At 39.4% G+C, this 20559-nt stretch overlaps 1 protein-coding gene across 2 annotated transcripts in view; it reads left to right on the top strand.

Moving 5' to 3' along the window:
* Positions 1-20559, top strand: part of pigg (phosphatidylinositol glycan anchor biosynthesis class G) — a 76872-nt gene that overhangs the window by 13200 nt on the left and 43113 nt on the right. For both annotated transcript variants that reach the window (XM_034883517.1, XM_034883516.1), the window contains exons 5-7: positions 2339-2477; positions 9961-10173; positions 18403-18620. In XM_034883517.1, coding sequence (XP_034739408.1) covers positions 2339-2477; positions 9961-10173; positions 18403-18620 — 570 coding nt within the window. The remainder of the gene's footprint in view (positions 1-2338; positions 2478-9960; positions 10174-18402; positions 18621-20559) is intronic.

Raw genomic sequence — 20559 nt, 5'->3', positions numbered from 1 at the left:
ACATACCAATCTGAAATTTATTTCACTTGTAAAGAAGTACTGGACATAACATGGATTTCCGCATTTTGGCATTTCGGACTGTTTTGCTGGAAACCGATGTGGTGTAGTTGCCGTCAGCGGTACCGTATAAACATTTAGGTGAATCATTGGTAAAAAAAATATATAAACAAAATATCAATTCTAGGGAAAAGAATCGGTTTTAAAAATTGTTGCAAGAACAATCACGATACATACGATCTTGAATTTTTTTCCCACCCCTACATCTTATAATGTTCTGTCCTGACTAGTCTCACGTTGCCAGACCTTCCTCCACAGTGCTGCGGAGGAGGGTCTGGCTAGTCCACACAGCATCCAGGGAATCGTCTTGGCGGTGCTAAGGTCCGCTGCAAAAGAGCCTCGGGAAAGAACTTGTTTTGGTACGAGAGAAAACTCAGATTGGACAGATAGTCAGAGATCCGAGGACCGGGTAACCATAGTCCTCAGAAATTCACCAGAGTTTAGAACGCCAACACAAAGAAAGTGGAAAATAACTGACATTGGTGAAAAGATATGCATTCAGTGGAATTTTCTGTGGCACAGGAGCAATCCCGGAAGTGGGACATTGTGGTTATAGACTAGTCCTGACAGAAGAATATTGTGTTATTATAGAGTTGTAACTGTAACTGATATATCTTCCGATATCATCGCCCAATATTAGGAATTTCTAGTTAATCAGAATCCTTTATGACAAATGATTCTGATCATATAAAATAAAAATGAAAACGACTGTCAACCATGTTATAAGCATTGGCGTTGCATAGTCTGTCCACCAGAGGACGCTCTACAACGTCCCTGTTAGTGATGGTGTTGCATAGTCTGTCCACCAGAGGACGCTCTACAACGTCCCTGTTAGTGATGGCGTTGCATTGTCTGTCCACCAGAGGACGCTCTACAACGTCCCTGTTAGTGATGGCGTTGCATTGTCTGTCCACCAGAGGACGCTCTACAACGTCCCTGTTAGTGATGGCGTTGCATTGTCTGTCCACCAGAGGACGCTCTACAACGTCCCTGTTAGTGATGGAGTTGCATTGTCTGTCCACCAGAGGACGCTCTACAACGTTCCTGTTGGCATCACTGATTTTTTTTTTGTTAAAGTGTTTTTGTTCAAAGGACTAAGTTTCCTATCTTAAGTTTGTATTTTTATAAATTGTACTTATCAGAACTTTAATATTTTTTATTAAAATTATAAAATGATCATCATATTATTTTAGTGATAACTTATAAATAACTACAAATAACTGTTAGGGAAATCTGTTTATGTTTTGTAATACGTTTCTGGATTTTAATTTTTATATGTATACAGTGTATATCAGCCGATATATCGGCATATTGCATAATATTCCTATCAGTATCGGCCTTAAAATCCTTTACCAGTCTGGCTCTAAACTGAAGCACATTCTATACAGCGTATTAACAATTTAACAGTTGTTCTTGTTTTTTGTCAGTGTAACTTTACCCCTTCATTGGCACCACTTAATTAATTACTCTTAGTTTACTTTTTTTCCGTTGCTTCAGCTAAATATTTGCAACTAACAGATAAAGCTACAGCTATATGAATTCTCTGACATTGTTTTTTTTTGTGTGTCTGTTCGGATAAAGTCCTCCTCCGTGAAAGCCGAACCTGGCTTCCAAACACAAAAGCAGAATTGATCTCAGCCTTTCAGCAATCATTGTTTTTCCTGTCTTTCAGGCTCTCTATTAATCCAAGATTGATGGACTGTACTGTTTGTTTTTTTTTGTCTTTATGTGTTATACAATACTATAAGTGAGGAGTCTGTTGGTAGTATTATAATGCGTGGCAATACTTGGCTTTTTGTTTTGTTAACATCTGTAGTCGTGTTTCTAAATCAGCCCCCACTAACATGACTCATAAGGCATCCTCGTCGGAGTTCTAGTCAATGGAAGGTTCTTATGTTTCTAGTTGAAAGGGAATCACTAAGTGAGGAACTGCGCGTGATCAAAGTCCTCAACAAGCTATTCATCCTGTTTGTTTTCTGTGTTTAATTCAGTCTGGAGATGCAGAGAAAGAGTTTGTCTCTACCTCTTTTTTCTTAAGTAATAATTATACCTTCCTCTGCTGCTACTAAATGTCTCCAATAACATCAGAAATATGTGGGGAAACAATCTAGCTCACCCAGCAGCTGTCATTTTTTGATTTTATTGCTCTGTTTCTGTGTTTTTTCTTCTTATCTGTTTGGTGCCAAGTTTTGAATTATTCACATCATGGAGCTTTGAGGTTTTGTTCTCCCAGATGACATACAGTGGGAGTCAATTAACCTTGTGTGTTTGCTTCTGTCAGGAGGCGGAGGGATCCTTGCCCTACCTGCTGGTGCTGTGTGGAGACCACGGCATGTCGGAGACCGGCAGCCACGGAGGCTCCTCGGAGCCTGAAGTCAATACTCCCCTGGTGCTCATAAGCCCGGCCTTCAAAAGAAAAGGTAAACTTTCTGATGTTGCTAAAAGAAGCCGAGGGCTGTAGATGTGTCATTAAATCAAAGACATTCTGTTTGGGGGGGGGGGGCTATTACAGCTACAACCTGTCAACATGCAGACTCATGAATAAGTGTGTATTTTGAACTGTCTGGTGTAGTTAGGGCTCGACCAATACTGTTTTTTCAAGGCCGATACCGATTATTAGTAGTTAAAGAGCACATTTAATTAATTAATTAATTAATTAATTAATTAATTAATTAATAAACTTTATTGCTTATCAGCCAATTAAAACACACATACAGATAATCCGCAAACTGCCCGATAATCAACCAAGGCCAAAAATAATTGGTCTGTCCCTAGTCTGGTGTAGTTAGGGCTAAGGATCAACCAATACTGTTTTTTCAGGGCCAATAACGATACGGATTATTAGTAGTTATTGAAACCCATAGTCAATATTTGGAACCGATTTACAGTCATTCACAGTAATTTACAGTAAAAAGGAAAATCTTGACTTTTTGAGTGTTACAAACACCAACACAAGTAGCAATGCCAGTGTGTTCATATTCTCTGATGCAAGTATGTCTTGCATAAAACAATTGTGAAAAACTGAAAAATATAAAATTAACAGTAAACGTCAAATTCAAAATAATATATAGATACTAGTAGGGCTGTAGAAGTTGAGTCCGGACTTGAGACCGTTTTTCTATTGTCTCGGACTTGTCTCGGACTCGCCAGTATTTGGACTCTGACTTGTCTCGGTCTCGGCCACTGGTCTTGCCAAATATGGCTTTTGGGCTTTTGGTCTCGACCGAGTCCAGGTGTCTTCATTGTGTTGCTAATAAGAGAAAAGGAAACCTGAAATGATTGTCTTGATACTGTCATGCATAAGACTCGGTCTTGACTTGGACTCGAACCTCTTTGGACTCGGTCTTGACTTGGACTCGACTAGTCCTAGTTTTGGACTTGTCTTGGACTCGACTAAGGTGGTCTTGACTACAGCCCTGACTACTATTCTACTACCAACAATAGTTATTAATATTAAGTGTTGACTGAAACCTTTATTGGTAAAATAATACACCGGTGCAGATAATCTGCAAAGAAACTATGACATAACAAAATTTATGAATTTGTCAAACAAAACATGTAAACAGGTTTTCTGTTATGCTCATACATAACTTCCCATTAATAATAGCGCTCGGAGCTGTGTTGAATTGAAACTCCTGAGAAGAACTTTATTTTTAGAGGGATGTTTGTGGAAGTGTGAAAGCGTGATGGTGATAATTGCTTCTTTTCCAGCCAAGTCTATTTTTGAGCTCTTTTCTTGCCTAGATATTATTTATATGTTAATTAATAGTTCGCAGTTCACTCGATCTGTTGCTACAACAGCGGTGGTTTTGATTGCACTCTGTGCCTCCTGTGCTGCTTACCGCTTGACTCACCTGTCCACCAGTTGTCCTTTTATGCTTTCAAATTCCCAAAATGTTACCAGTCACAGAAGGGTTAGGACATGAATGTAAATAGCCAAGTTTCCATCCACTTGTCAATTTGAAGTTTGAAGTTTGAAGTTTGGTAAAAAGACTCATAGGTTTCCATCCAACGGCTTTAAAGCCAATAACATCCTGTGGTAATGACGTCACATGACGCTGTTTTGCGATCAGATTGTTATATTGAATTGATTTGAGACATTTTAAGGTGTTTCCATTCATTTGTGCACTGAATTGCACAACATTCAAGGAAACATCTGCGAATAAAGTTTTTCTAGATAAAATGGATCGCACCGTCTACCAACACATGATCAATATTGTACAAGTTGTAATAGTGCTTATGTGCCAGCTGATAGTGACGTATATCAAGCTATAATAAGAAAACAACGACGCTATCAACACATCGCTATGACGATGCAGAGGCAACTTGCCTTTTATTGTCCCTCTGGCGCCGCTGAGAAACTCTTTTTTTTGAGACATGTCTCGCTGTTTTAGTGCCTTCCATTGACTCCGCAGGACGTCCCACGGCTTGTCCTAACCTTGGTCGGCCATTTCCCTCGCGAGTTGCCAGTCATCTGGCGAGAGCACTGTGATTTCCCACACTGTGACAAGCGTGTGTTAATGACACATTAAGTGGTTACATTTGACCAATTTAATACATTTTATTTATATAGCGCTTTTCATGCTACTCAAAGACACTTTACAGTATAAACCAGCACATATAGCACATTAAAAACAAACCACCACATCAAACAAGCATATTAAAAGCAATTTAAAACCAGTAGCTATCAGGTGAGAAATGTAAGACAATTTTGTTCTTTTGTTTCTTTGTAACCTTTTCTGTTTTTACTGTTTTCTATGTTTACTATTTATATTGTATGATGTGATTTTACTCATTCTGTTAAGCATTTGGATACCTGCTGGTTGCTGGAAAGTGCTATATTAATACATTTGGATCGATTGATTGATATTGTGTGTGGGAAATCAATCTGAATAGGTGTGTTTTGAATGTGTCCAGGTCAGCACAGTTACGGCTGTGCATGAGTAGGGAGTTCCCAAGAGAGGGGGCTGCAATGGTGAAAGCTCTGTCCCCCCAGGTACGGTGCATTTTGACATGGGTCAACCGGAAGAAAAAAGCCAGTTGTGCGCTGGCAGTGCGGCACAGTAGCGAAGTAGAGTGACTCTCATCATTATTCCCATTCTTCCCCGCTCATGTACACAGGGAGAACTGGCATAACCCGGTTATTCACATAACTGGGGTAAGACCATACCCCTGTTACTGCTGTGCATGTAAACACACGGAGTTATATCATAATTGGAGTGTAATTCTTCATTGAGAAAAGAGCAGAGAACAACACTGAAGGCTTTTCTCACTGGAAAAGATTTTTTTCTCTTCTCCCAATTGGCTTCGGAAGGAGTTTGATCGACAGATGCTTCAGCTAATCACGTGCCAAGTTTTATTTGAAAGTGTCTGTCCTTTTTCCAGAGGTGGGTAGAGTAGCCAAAAGCTGTAGTCCAGTAAAAGTACTGTTACTTCAGAATAATAAGACTCAAGTAAAAGTAAAAAGTAGTCATCCAAATAATGACTTGAGTAAGAGTAAAAAAAGTACTGAGTAACTGTAAAGTAACTTCTGATTTATTTTTGAACGCAAGCATTCTTCAGACAGACAAAAATATGCTTCCTATAGAGCAGTGGTTCCCAAACGTTTTCAACTCAAGACCCAAAAGAGAAATTTGGTGTCTCCCCGGGACCCAAATTTACAAAAATACACCATGAATCATTGTAACATCTACATTTTTAAACTGTGGACAAAAGACGGAACAAACCTTGAATTTAAATGTATATGAAGTATATTTATTCCATTATAAAAGTAACCAAAAACAGAAAAGGTCTCTATTCTCCTTCCTGTGTGTCTGTCCCCTCCCATCATCCCTCAGTACCGACACTGACATTAACATTTTTTAAAATAATGCTGACTTGAATTTAATGAGATGTATGTGTCTGGTTGGAGATATCAACCAGTTGATCTATTTTAGGTTGAGTTTTTGAAAGTGTCCTTCTGAGGTCATGCTGAGCCTTTAGTCTGTTTCTGTATTTGTTTTTCAGGTATGCTAGAGTCCAAAAAGCCAGAGATTGATAAGCATTTTACTCTGCCAACTGGCGACCCAACAAAACGGGTCTGCGACCCATTTTGGCTCCCGACCCTAAGTTTGGGAAACATTGCTATAGAGGACAACATTCTGAAGCACTTAGTGTAATAATCACAAAGAAAACTGTATGTCCTTTGTCACCTTAGTGCTGTGAGGAACAGCCTTTCTATTAATACCGCCTGAAATGTACATATGTTGTTGCAATCAGTGGCCTCATCAGTATAATTTTGAACATAGTGGGAATGGTGGGTCATTAGGAAGCTCAACTGCCTGTTGTTCATTAGAACATGCTGCGCTGGATCGGAGTTCATTACCGGCTGGCTCACTACCTGAGCTTCGCTCTCTTTAATCTGAATGCATTATTGAGAAAACAACCCTCTTACCGCAGACCGGCAGAACAGTTAGGGGGCTTTCACACCTGCCTCATTTAGTTCAGTTGAAATTGTACTAGAGTTGGTTTTCCCCACCGGTGCGGTTCGTTTGGGCGGGCGTGAACGCGGCAGTCAGACTCGGATCAAGCGGAGGTCTCGGTCTGCTGTCAAGGAAACTCTGGAGCAGGTCGTTTGTGGCAACGGGACGGATCGGACTTCAACCGCACCAACATTTTTGTCATCACTCGCATCTCCACTCCACGGTCACACCATTTGCCGCAAAAGGTGGAGACTAGAGCCCGACCGATATATCGGCGGGCCGATATTTTCGGACGACATTAGGCATTTTCCAAACTGTTATTGGCATTTAAAAATGGCCTTTAAAAAAAAAAAAAATTCTTTCATCAGAATAATTTATAATGACAAATAAATGATTCGGATATATGAATATTTCAAAAATAAAAATGGACGGTCAACCATGTTGAGTGTTGGCATTGCAGTTTGTCCACCAGAGGACGCTCTACAACGTCCCTGTTTTGGACTTTTTTCAACTTTTTCAACATCTGGCACTTTGTTACATTTTTTTTAGATAATTGTCGCATAATTATTTTTCTTTTTTAAGTTGTTTTTTTTCACACTTATGTGTTCTTTATTCAATTTTTTTTTTTTTTCTTCACTTTTTTCACAGATTTTTGACATTTTTGTCCCCTATGGAAACTAAATCTCTTTTTTTTTCTTTTTTTTTTTTAAGCAGAAATACGCTATAAAATTGGATAAAATCCCTCAAATGTAATGAACGTTGGACTGAGCCTTCATTTTACTTGGAAAAAGCCTTAATTGGAACCATTTATTTTCATTTTGGGCAATTTCTGATATAGATTTATTTTGTTGAAAATGGGTCAAATTGACCCCAAAGACAACAGGAGGGTCAAGGTGCCAGCACAAGTTTAAGAAGCTGACGAGATAACATTTCACTCAAATTTGCCTCTTACTTTTTTATGTAACAACTAAAAATTGATTGATTAAGCATGGCTCTCTCCAGTCCTTTTTAAGTATTCATGCCATGTCTGTGGTGATATTTTAGAGATGATATTAGCGAGCTACGTCCATGCATATGGCTTCTTCATCAGCTGCGGTTTTCTCTTCTATAAATCAACATGCTGTGAGGGGGGGGTAACCTTTTACTGAGTTATGACACATCTGTTCTGCCAGAATGTGAGTCCCTCCGTTCTGTGTGAGCCAAAGCGTACAATCAGAGTGGTTTGGTTGGATGTAACAGTAAAGGCATTCGGTCTGTGATCCAGCAAGCAGAGTGCCTCTTCTTCCGGGGAACAAAAATAACATAATAATGTATGATTTCCTCAAAGACCTGTAACAATTAGTAAAGAATTGTTGTTACAGCCCCTGCCTTTTTAGGTTGGTTTAGGCTTCTAGCCAGAGCATGTGCAACATGTTTGCGTGCAAATTCAGCTGTGTGGTTGCCCGGAGAGGATTGGCCCACGGGATGGCTCCGCCCACTTCCCTGTTCCAGTCCATTACGGTTGATTGGTGCGGTTGGTGTGGATCCTTCCAATCAACTTCCTGCGATCAGCCCAGCTAAAGTTGAACTTTTTTTCATTTTAACATACAGTTTTGCCATTTTTCTGTTTAACTGCAATGAATTGCTAACATTAGCTTAGGTTCTAAGCTAATGTATGACCGCTGATGGTAATTGTCACCTTTATTTTTATAAAAGATGAAAAATACAGTGTTTTATAGTATTAAAGAGACGCAGTTTACTTCAAAGGCTGTGTACTTCTGTTATCACATTATCTGGGTCACATACTGTATATAGTGATATAACCAAAAGATGCATAACATTGTAATTTATTTATTGCCATGTAACAGATTTAAACAAGCCGCACATACTTGGTGGATATACAGTATATAAATATATTAGGCATCCTCCTAAATAGCTGCCAGCTTAATACAGAAAAGTCCTTGTCTTGTTGCAAATGTGTCTCCTTTTATTATGAAATGGATAATTCGCGGCTTGCTTCATTGTGTCTGAATACCAAATTAGCTCAAAGCTCAGGGGTTTGTCCCAGTCTTTGGTCTGCAGTTTTCATCCCGCACATGGGATCTCTGCCATTAAGTCTTTGCATATATTTTACACCAGTATAGTTCATTATTGCAACCCTGAAAACTTCCCTCAAACAGAGACAATTTGGGAAATGACTCCCACTCTCTGTTTGTCTTCTTAAAAGCTCTTTACAGGAGTCTGTTCGCTTTTGACAGGAGACAAGCTTTGAAAAAGGATTGTTCATGTATTTTTTTTCCCCGTTTGGGTTGTTCGACAACCCTTCCTCACGGTCGTACTGTCAGGCGATGATACAGGAGTAATTATAAGGATTGTTTGTTGTGCTTATTGTGTTCAGATTCAGGTTTTCCGTGTTAGAATTCAACTTGAATTTGGTCTTAATTCTAATCAGCAACCAGATATCATTAATGCACTTGGCCTTTATAAATGAAAAGCAGTTTTCTCGCCATAATAGTTTGGCTGTCCTAAGGGGAGAGAGAAAGACGGCAGCAATGAGATGCTGGAGCTGCTGTGATTAGAGTGATGTCCCATTAAAAATATATAATACATATTCCCTAACTTCTAAGTAGCAAAAAGGCGTGGGATTTTTCACTTTTAGTGTTTGTGTCAGGTTTATGATTTTGGGAGAAGGACCTCCTTTTTCAAATTTATCTTGATGAGTGTTGTGAAATCCTTTCAGACAAGCTCTTATTGTGTGAACGGGGGAATCTTCTCCAGCAGGCAGGATAGAAATTGAGCCATTTCCTCGTGTCTGTCATGTTAATAGTTTTTGTCTGTGAATTGCCTTGGGGTTTGAAGTAATACAATTTGACTTTTGTGATTCAACATTTGGTTAGTTTCCCAAAAGCTTTCCCACCTTGTGTGTCCGAAACCGCCGGTTTGTAGGGGAAAACTCACGCAGAGCGTGCATTTCACCTTTTCGAAGTATTTTTTGGAATGAACAGAAGAACCAGGTAGTTGTTCAGGTTGAACAGAGGCCTTGATTTATGCAGGCAGATTAAGTGAAGGTTAGAAAACAAGTTTCATTTTATATCTCGTACAATTAACATATTTAAAAAAAAATAAAAAAATAAAACACAATCCGTCCAGAATCCATCAAAAAAATTGATTAAGAAAGAGCAGGCAGAAGCATAATGCTTATAATGTCCTGGACCCTCCTTCACCATATATTATTACAGGGGAAAAAATAAATAGCTATGCATATACAGCATACGAAAATTGTAATTCATACAATAACTTGCAATAGTACAACTTATGGTAAACATTTTGTGTTCACAGCAAAACAAAGAATGTATGAAAAAGGGGAAAATGCTAAAAAAATGTATTCATTCTTTCACCATGTTGCAGTAGGTGCGATAGATCCTCACTGTTCTGCTTGTGTGTCTTCGCCCTGTGGTGTCAGTGGGAATAGAGAAGCCTGCAGCGGTGGAGCAGGTGGACCTGACTCCAACCCTGGCCCTGGGACTCGGCCTGCCCATATCTCAAAACAGCGTGGGCCGCGTCATCCCGGGCGTCTTTGAGGAAACCTCTCTCCGAGACCAGCTGCGCTTCCTGCATCTCAATGGCCACCAGCTCAGCTGCCTGCTCAAAGACAGCATGCCCGACTACGAGAAAGGTGCGTTACAAATTCACTTTCTCTAACCTCTGGTCGCGTTCAAGCCCGGACCTTGTCTGACAGGGATTATGGCTGTCATCATGGTGCTGCATTGTTCACAGGCTGCTTATAATCTAAAATTAAATTGCACTCATTTTTTTTTACCTAATCTATTACACTTAGTAGAACTACCCAACAAACAGCTGGTCAGTTCCCTTTACTCCATCTCAGCCTTCTCCCAAAACTATTATTAGGGCCATCTTTTTAAAAAGCCAACAATAACAATAAATGTAGCATGTGCAGAGTCATAAGCCTTAAAATATCTAGCGGACACCCAATAAGCTGGTTTGTGTGTGACAGCATAGAATTTATAAGATTAAAGTGCCCACATTATGAAAAAAAACTTTTTCTGGGATTTGGGGGGTTATTTTATATCTCTGGTGCTTCTACTCGCACACAAATTTTGGCTAAAAAAACATCCGTGCTGCCTTGAGTGAGATCCGGTTTCTGAATGTCCTCAGCCTTCAGTCTCCGGGTGAGCTGTTCCACATCTGGACGGCTTTCTACGTAACTAGCCGAGACAAGGTGGCTAACCGTAGCACATAATAGTGCTAGCATGCTAGCTTGTTCTCTATGGAAAAACACTGCTACAACAGCCACTAGTTGGCCATAATCTCCAAAAGAACTACTTCCTGTCCCTGTTCTGCAGGTATTCCACAAGTGGCCCTCGTTTAGAAGAAGTCTTCCAGCTAAATGGGGTGGCAGTAGCTCAGTCTGTAGGGGTTGGATTGGGAACCGGAGGGTCGCTGGTTCAAGTCCCCATAAGGGTTCAAAATACAGAGTGTGGCTTGGTAGCTGGACAGATGTCAGTGCACCTCCTGTGCCAAAGTGCCCTTGAGCAAGGCACCGTACCCCTCCAACCGCTTAGGACGCTTGTCCAGCACCGGCAGCCCTCTGACATCTCTCCATTTGTCCATGATTAGTTCCTGAGCAAGTGTGTATTTCAGGCCTGTGTGTAGTGATTACTAACAAATTGTAAATTGTAATTTCCCCACTGGGGATCAATAAAAAGTATAAATTATAAATTTGTAATCCTGCCTCGTACTGAGGTGTAGGAGAAACGATGGGATCTTACCTAGCTACTGAGCATGTGCGATTCCCAAACCTATTATGGCGTAACCTCCAAATACAATTACGAACCAGAAGGAAGAATGAGCAGAATCTGGACCCTTTCAAAGTGGTACATTTACGGGCAAAAAAACTTGAGTATCTGGGAAAAAACACACCCTGACATACACAACAACAGCCAGACAGAAATAATCGGTTGTTGACATCGGTCCAGTTTTGCTCATCGAACCAATGGTCAATTCTAAATCAAAAACTAGCATCGTCCAATAGCAATAAGATTGATATATCATGGATCCCCAGTTTGCAGTCTACTTAGAGTTTTAGTCTTTTCAGTGAAGAAACACAGATAGAGCAGACTTGGGTTGACTCAGAATTGGTTTGCTGTAAGTAAAAAGTCCATCTCCTCATTATTCACACCACGTTGTTGACTACATCAAAGCAGCGTTTAACCTGAAGCGGTCTGCTTAAGACGAGGGTCGAATCATCTTACAAGTTCAAACGATTGATCACACGCTCGTCAACACTAGAATCCTTTATAAAAAGAAACATTTTGGAAATTTCAACTTGTCTTGGATGCAAAGAAAACTCCCACTCAGTGTCTAACTTGCACAAAATATAAAAAGTTTAATAATAGGCGACATTTCAGTAACAGACCATTTTCAGGCACCTGTCTCACGTTCACACGTGAGACAGGTGCCTGAAAATGCAAAGTGTCTTTCTGTACTAACTTGTCTAAGTTTGGCTGAGGGTCTCTTGAAAATATTTAAGTATGATTTTGCAGGAATTAGGGTAATAGAAGCTGGCTTATTTACTCAACACATGATACAAAAGCAGGTTTATAAAGGAGAAAGACTGAGCCTAGCTCCACCAGAATCCAAGTATGTGAGTGAAAAACAGGCAATGTCGGGGTGTTGAACCTGTCTGATTATCTGTATGCTGATTCCTTTAAGTCAGTGAATAAAGGACCTTAAAGCTGCGAAAGAACTGCACAAACAGTCTGTGGTCTGTTGTTGAACATTAAGGCTGCCCTCTCTTTGAGCATATGCATCCACATATCCTTGCTGAGTTCTGCTCCCTACGTTTATCCATGGGTCACACTGTCAGAGTTCTCCATCTTGTAAACTCTCCCGACGCCTCTTATCTGTCTACCTCGCTGTCTCTTGCTGTCCCTCATATTCACAAACGTGATACACCAATGGCAGCAACAACCATTACTTACGCTTGATTGCTCAGAAGTAATTTATCTAATCATTTTTTAAAGAGAACGAGGGAGGGAGGCAGAGAGACGACTCTTTGATAACTTACTTTTACTGAATTAGTTGAAATAGTGAACATTGACTACTTTTGACATGATGACTAAATAGCTAATATTTGGTGCCAGGGTTGCTAACTAGCCTGCAGCCACTTATACCTAATGAGAATATGGCAGAATAAAGAAATTGCACCCCCAATGTTAGTTCATAGCTAGCATAAGAGGACTGATTTAAAATCAACCTGGATCTGTAAGAAGATCAACATGTAGTATTAACGGCATAACTTGAAAGATAAGCTTCAAATGGGGTCAAGATTCCTGTAAATGAATGACCGGGATGGGATATGAGAAGATGCAAGAATTTAATTTATACCAAATAAAGGAACCAAAAAAGTGAGGTAAGCTCTCACCTTTGACAGTTAATATGAATACTTCCTCTATAAATGTAGTTTAAAAGTAGGTTAGTTAATTCAGTCAAGTCAGAAATAGCCATTAGAAATGACTACTTCCTCTATAAATGTAGTTAAGGTATGGGAGCTTATTCTGTGGGAAATATCTAACCACTTTGTGATGTCTGTAGGCCTACAGACATTTTTATGTTGTCCCAATTTTCAGTACATGTTGTTTTTTGTGTCTTATGTTAAATTGTAAGACACACCTACCGTGTGATGTCTTAAAGGAATCACAGAGGTGTTGAACTGCAACAAATGGAGTGTGGTAAGCAGCAAAAATTTCATTTTCAAAAACTCATTTTTAAAACTTCCTTTCACCTTAAACAACTTGCCGCTCTGGCAGCACATTTCCAAATTTATTTTGGTCCCTGGTTTCCATAGTGATGGAATGAAATGGAAATTATCTCAGCAGACCTACATTTGGATGTGTTGATTTTTTTTTTTTTTTTTTAATGAATCTTTCCACTTGGGTAATCATGAAGCTGTTATGCAGTGGAATGTAGTAGTTGACACTGCTGGGATATTCACCTGGGATGATATTTTAAGTAGCATACCTATTGGAGACCAGTTGGGGTGATAATGTACTGGGTGTGAAAGAAGTTTTTTTTTTTTTTTTTTTTTTTTTTTTTTTAAACTTCCTTCTACCTGGAAAGAAATTACTGATTTCGTTAGTCAAACGTGTTTTATCGGGGAGACGAAAATCAGCATCAGAATACTTTATTGACCCCTCAGTGGAATTATTTAGTTGCAGTTGCTCACCGTCAAATTCAAGGTAAAGTAAGACTAAGAAAAGTCAGTTAAAGGAACAAAAGTAACAAAACTACAGTAATAAATGAATACAAATGTTAAGTAGAAGTAAGAGAGATTAGGTTACAAGTAAGATTTGGTTATAAAGATTTCCAATGAAGAGTACAAATTCTATTGTAATGCAGCGTCAACATAAGTACAAGTAGCAGCAGTGGATAAAAAAAATTGGACATGTAGCTGATAAAATATAACACCATTTAATGATACATAATTGTCCACGAATATTGAGATGTGACGTGTAAATACTTGAGTCAGAAAAAACATTTTTGAAAAAAGGACACTCTGCAATAGGATATTTAAGGAATTCTTTTCATTATCAAATAATCTCTGTTAAATTTATGCAATCACTCATGCCACTTATGCACTTAAGTGCCCTCTAGTGTTTAACAAAAGCGCTATATAAATTAAATGCACGAGTGTTATTATTATCATTATTAGTTTGTATTTTTTGTACTGGAGTTGTATGAGGTACTTATCCATAGTCAGTGTATTTTCTACAGTAGATTGTGGTCGTCCACCCCCCAGTACAGAGGATCAGACAGCAGTGCCGATTTGTAAGCTAAGTAATGTGCTGATATGGACGGGGGCAGCTGCTAAATATATTTTAGCCACCTAAAAAAAATCTCCATCAGTTTATTTTCCCCCTCTTTACCTTGGCGTCAGACAGCCCTTTCTGGCGGGGAACTGAAGCTGGTACATCGGTCTTTGCTCCTTTCAAAGCCACCAGACTCCATTGACAAAAACTGCAATTTGACCTATTTGGGAGTTGCTGGTCTACACAAACAACCTAGCCTATCCAGGCAACGGTAGACCAGCCACTCCTGTGTTCTGCAATGTAAACTGACGGTTTTTGTCAAAGGAGTCTGTTGGCTTAGGTAAAGTGCTGAAATATTCAAAATATAGCATACACCTAAACCAATATTTTTCTTTTAGGTGGGTCTTCTTTTAGGTGGCTAAAATACGTGTTGCTCCTGCCTCTGCCTCCATTTCTAAATTTCAACTCTGGTTATACAAGGTCAAAACAACCTTGTTCTGCCTCCACATCTCCCTGCCACATTCTGTCCGCCATCTTTCTTTTTTTTATGTTGCTTATTTGACGGTTTCAATCCCTTCCAATAAATCCTGATTGCAATAACTCTGATCCAAAGTAAAGGAAATTAAAGTTAGCTCACTCTCCCAAATGGAGTTTTGATTTTCGGACTCGTTGGTTCCTCCTCCACAATCCAATAAATATGACCGGATAAATATTTTTTGTATTTACCCTAATGGATGTTCTTATTCTATAGGCTATTAATGGGCGTATTGTAGGAATCACTAGAAGATCCCCTACCTCACACCTGTCAAACTCAAGGCCCCCTTACCAAATATTGCAAAACATATTGTAATATTCTGCGATATATTGCAACGTATAACCTTTTTTCCAACTTCTACTGTTTCCCAATTTCAAATGAGGTCCCTAACTTTGTCAACATCTTTTTATCTAAAAAGTAACATTTCTCTGTTTGTTCATGTCACTTCAATGGTATTACTGCGAAACGGGACAAACTGACCAACACACATATAATAACAGATCCATACTTGGCGCCTGTGTATTGAGACAGTATTGCAACTGAAAATATTGCAATACTATCCTGTATCAATTTTTTTTCCCCCACCTATTTTGGTTACTTTCCAGAGAACACTGGATTTAACAACAACAAGAATCTGTATATTGTCTAATATCCAAGACACAGTTTTAAACTTTACATTACAAAGGTACTCTTAAATATCGACTTTCCACATTAAACTTAAATCCATCACTGTCTGCTTTGTTTCCATCTTCATATTGTTGTTTTCTTGTGCTTCTAACCTCAGGCATCTTGGAGGGCCATTAACCAATCCCTGTACTTTTAGACAGATGAAACATGGCCAGGGCCATCGATATTGTAGGATTCATGCCTGTGGCTTAAGGTTCTAATATTTCTACCAACCCCTCTGTCTGGCAAAGCCACAGTAACTATTTATCACCCCTATGCCTATGCTGCTGAGATAGGTGTTACAGCCTACTGCAAAATATTGTTTGTGCGTGTGTTGATGTATGCCACACATCAAACCCTCACATTGCTTTGTCCTTGAACATGTTCCTAAAGCACTGAAGTAAAATGAGAGCAGGCATCATTTCTTCTGCTTTGAGTAAATGTAGATGAGTCAGAGCTTGTCATCGTTAGGATCATATACAAAGCTTTCTTTAGGACTTAACGGTTGTTTTTTCTCACCACGGCCATAATAGCTTTTCAATTTAAGGAACCTACTCGACACAAGAAACGGAACAAGGAAATGCAATATGATGCATGATCCGACATGCATCGGACTGATTGATGAAGTTATGAACAGGATTAGTGAATTTGTATTTATAAGGAAACAAATTAGTCAGAAAAGGCTTGTTTTTTCTTTTTGATGAAATACATACAGCTGGATAGGCAGCAGTCTGAAGAGGCTATTTTCTGAATGGAGACAAAAAACTCCAGCAAACTGTCTCAGCTTTTCTTCACTTTTTCATTGTATTTTTTTTTTTTTTTTTAATACGTACATAGTAAAAAGAAAAATGCATTTCTGCCAGTGGTTCCAACTCCATCCAGTCATAGCTCAGCATTCAACAATGCTTTTAACGTTTCTAATATATGTCACCATATGGTGTCGGATTGTTGAAATAAAGAAGAAAACAATGCAATTGACTAAAGCACTCTCCTATAATACTGAAATAATTCATTCATTTTGGAGGCAGTTTTTTAACCAAAGGTTGACGTTGCATAATTGGAAAGCACAGATTGTTCTGTTCATAAATAACTTTAATTGTCCTCATGCATCAGATGGTATTTGGTGATAAATAGACAGAGCAAAATGAATGTGACGCCGCATCAGGAAAACCCACTAGGTTTATTAATGTGATGTTGCAAATGTCCTCATTTTGATGAATGCAATAGCTGCTTAAGTTCCAACAAGAAGTTCTACAGCATATCCCAGTTATGCCAAGTCTTTAAGTAGCTGACAGCCAACATTACTGTCAGGTAATCCCAGATTAATGTTTACTCTAAACCACACTATTTTAAAAATGCCAGTAGTTTTAATCCAAAACCAAACAAGATTTTTGAATCAGTTTCCCCCCCTGCGTGACAGATGTGGTATCTCAGACGGATTACTGCCACACTTACATATTCTGGCACTGTCCAGTATTAAGTCATTTATGCAGTGACATATTTAATAATGTGAGATAAATATCCAGGCAGATTGTAATCTGGCTATTTTGGGTTGCTCTCACAGTACATAGGCCATTACCAGCAATAAGCCAATTATTAGAGCAGACATGGCTGCGGCTAAAAAATGTATATCACTTAATTGGAAGTCTCCCCTGTCCTCAGGTTTTAGAAGGTGGCTTAATGAAATGCTTTCCATGGTTAGGATGGAACAGATTGGTTTTGGCAGAGTGAATTCACAGTGTTGCTTCATTGGACCTACAGTGGCTAGCATAAGTTTACCCAACCATGCTAACATTGAATGAATAATATATTGTAAATAAATAAATAAATGTTCTTCCTTAAAGTCCAGGGGGCATAAGTATACACCCCCTTATGTTAAATTTCCTTAGAAGCAGGCACATTTTTATTTTTAAAGGCCAGTGATTTAATGGATCCAGGATACAATGCATCTTGATGAAGCTAATTAAAATAGCCCACCCCCCCAACCCCCCTAAATTCAGTTAGCTTAAGAGCTGGTTTGATTTGCATTGAGAGATGATTTTATGGAAAGTTTCCCATGCCTATCTCTGTGTATGGTAAAGGGTATGTGATGTGAGTGTGTGTGTGTGTGTGTGGGGGGGGGGGGTTATATACATACCCCATTAGGGGGATGTTACAAGCGCAAGATAGGTGAGCTGCATTACACCCATTTTACTTTAAATCACACACCTGAACCACGCCCTGAACGTTTTATTCACATTGAACACCAGGGGGCGCTATAAATGCAAACAAACTGCAGGTGATATAGTTCAAATCAGGCTATAAATGACTAAACATTTGGCCAGTCAACACAAAACTTCCAGGAAATTTCTACATAATGACCTCAGCAATACACTGCAAGTCTCATTCAAATTGACCACTAGTGGCCGCTTTAAATGCACAATAACTGGAAGTGGAATCACATAAATCAAGGTTTGAGCTTGGAATCGCCGCTTGCGGCTTTATTATGTTTTTATGTTGGTCACCTGCTTTTCTCAAATCACCGTGAGCTAGACTGAGCTACATCACACTGAACTGAGAACAAATATTTATGACAAATCAATTCTAGGCATTATCGTCCAATTTTTACAAAGCTTTCGGGATGTGTTTTTTACCGACGTTGGACCACATGTGTGAAAGTACTTTTAAGTCTCTATTGAGGGAAAAAAAGGTTTGAAACCGCGAATCGACGCTTGGGGCTATGTTTTTGTCTGTTTCTGTTCTTTTTTTGGTTGCTGTTTTTGGTGGTTGATTACGTGACTGTTGTTAAATAATTTTTAAAGTAATGTATTGAAAAAAATATAAAAGCCAGTAGTTGATGCCGGTGTCCCCCTTCCCCACTTCTCTCTGATTCCAGAGGCAGGCTTTGAGCAGTTCCGTGTGGCAGAAAGAACCCATGGGAGCTGGATGAAGCTCTTCCTGGAGGGCAACACCTCGGAAGTGCTTAACAACATGGGCAAAAAGGTCCTGAAGCAGTATCTGGAGGCTCTGGCTGCCATGAGCTCGGCCCTCAGCAAACAGCTGGGCAAGTACGACATGTACTCCATGATAGCAGGCATGGTGTTTGTGTTCCAGGTGAGTGGAGAGTAATTTCATCCACTTTAAGGACTCCAAAGATGTGTTTTGTTTGTTTTTAGTGCATGGAAGTCAGGGATGCACGGCATGAGGAAAATAAGCAATAACGTTGTCGAATATCGCTTGACGATATTACTGCGTTCAATTTTAAAGTGTACTCCGTTCTGCCTTTCTTTTGCTTTCAGTACTCGGCTAAGGAACAACAAATTGCGTGTTGAATTTTAAACAAATCAAAGGAAGTCATTTCCAACATTCTCTTATGGAACATATTGAACATAAATGTCAACACAAAAAAAGAATGACCGCTACATTTAAAATGCAGTTTTCTACTGATTTTTTTCACTCAACTAACACAAAAAAATCTCGGAGTGCCTTTTGCGATGTGTCTTTTGCCCCAGTTGATATCGCAGTAACGATAAAAACACAAAATATTACGCAGCCCTACCGGGAGTCACGTGTGTAGGAAACAAAATGAAAACTAATCTCTCATAAAGAAACATGGTGGAGGTAATGTTTCCAGGAATATAATTGCCAGACAAGGACAGGAAAAAAAAAAAAAACTTCCATTGGCCATAATGGCTAAAAACTTTATTGTACTGACCACCAGTCCACTGTTCGGTTTTTAAAAGGCCCTGAACACCAAAACAAGTGTTTCCACTTATTGCCCCTGATTAGACGTCTGCTCAGGTTGAAGGCGGGCTGATAAAGGTGTAATTTGTCCTCCTCTGACAAGTGCAACAAAGTTGACAAGACACTCAGGAAGATGTCAATCAACAAATCTAGACCCACCCACACAGTCTTGGGAAAAGGTCCAATCAGCCAGATTAACTGAAAACACCTGTGTGGGTGTTCGGGGCCTTTTAATATGTTTATTGTTACTGACTGATTATTACACCAAGGCAAATTGTTTGTTTTAAAGCCTCAAAGAAGGTTGAATATTTCAAAAAGTATTAATGTGATTTGGAAGTAGAATACTACCTTAACATTGTAAAGGTCCCCTGACATGGTGCTCTTTGGATGCTTTTATATAGACCTTAGTGGTCCCCTAATACTGGATCTGAAGTCTCTTTTATATAGACCTTAGTGGTCCCCTAATACTGGATCTGAAGTCTCTTTTATATAGACCTTTGTGGTCCCCTAATACTGTATCTGAAGTCTCTTTTATATAGACCTTTGTGGTCCCCTAATACTTTATCTGAAGTCTCTTTTATATAGACCTTAGTGGTCCCCTAATACTGGATCTGAAGTCTCTTTTATATAGACCTTAGTGGTCCACTAATACTGGATCTGAAGTCTCTTTTATATAGACCTTAGTGGTCCACTAATACTGCAGATTTAAGGTGGAGTCTGGGGGTGTGGCTTCAACCAACTTTGCTCGTTTGAAAGCCATGACATCTCTCTCTCTTTCATGGGGTGACCAAATTCTCTGGGCGAGCAAAGCAGAGAAAGGGGAGGTCTTAAGGGGCAAGATTCCAGATCGGCCCATCTGAGCTTTCTTTTTCTCAAAGGCAGAGCAGGATACCCAGGGCTTGGTTTACACCTATCCCCATTTCTAGCTACTGGGGGACCATAGGCAGGCTGGGGGAACTCACATTTATGTTAAAAAACCTCAAAGTGAAATTTTCATGCGATGGGACCTTTAAATTTTGAGTAGAGTTTCCCAAAAATTCTGAATAAACAAACACAAGCTCCTCCACCTGTCATGGAGACTCTGTTACTGTATGCCGTGTTGTTTGATTTCTCCCTGCAGCTCAGGCAGGAAACCTGTAGATTTATCTATCCTGCTTCCATTGCACATTTGCGAGAACCAATCACAAACTGGCTTTTACACCTGGCATGCTACTGGCGGGTTTAACACAATGGCGATAAAGAAGCGACGACCAGCAGCTTGTTTACATTAAACATAGCGGCCACCCAAGGGCATCAACCCGTCGATGCA

Source organism: Etheostoma cragini, chromosome 10, assembly GCF_013103735.1.
Source record: "Etheostoma cragini isolate CJK2018 chromosome 10, CSU_Ecrag_1.0, whole genome shotgun sequence".
In the NCBI taxonomy this organism is placed as follows: Eukaryota; Metazoa; Chordata; class Actinopteri; order Perciformes; family Percidae; genus Etheostoma; species Etheostoma cragini.
This window is presented reverse-complemented; position numbering and strand designations above follow the sequence as displayed.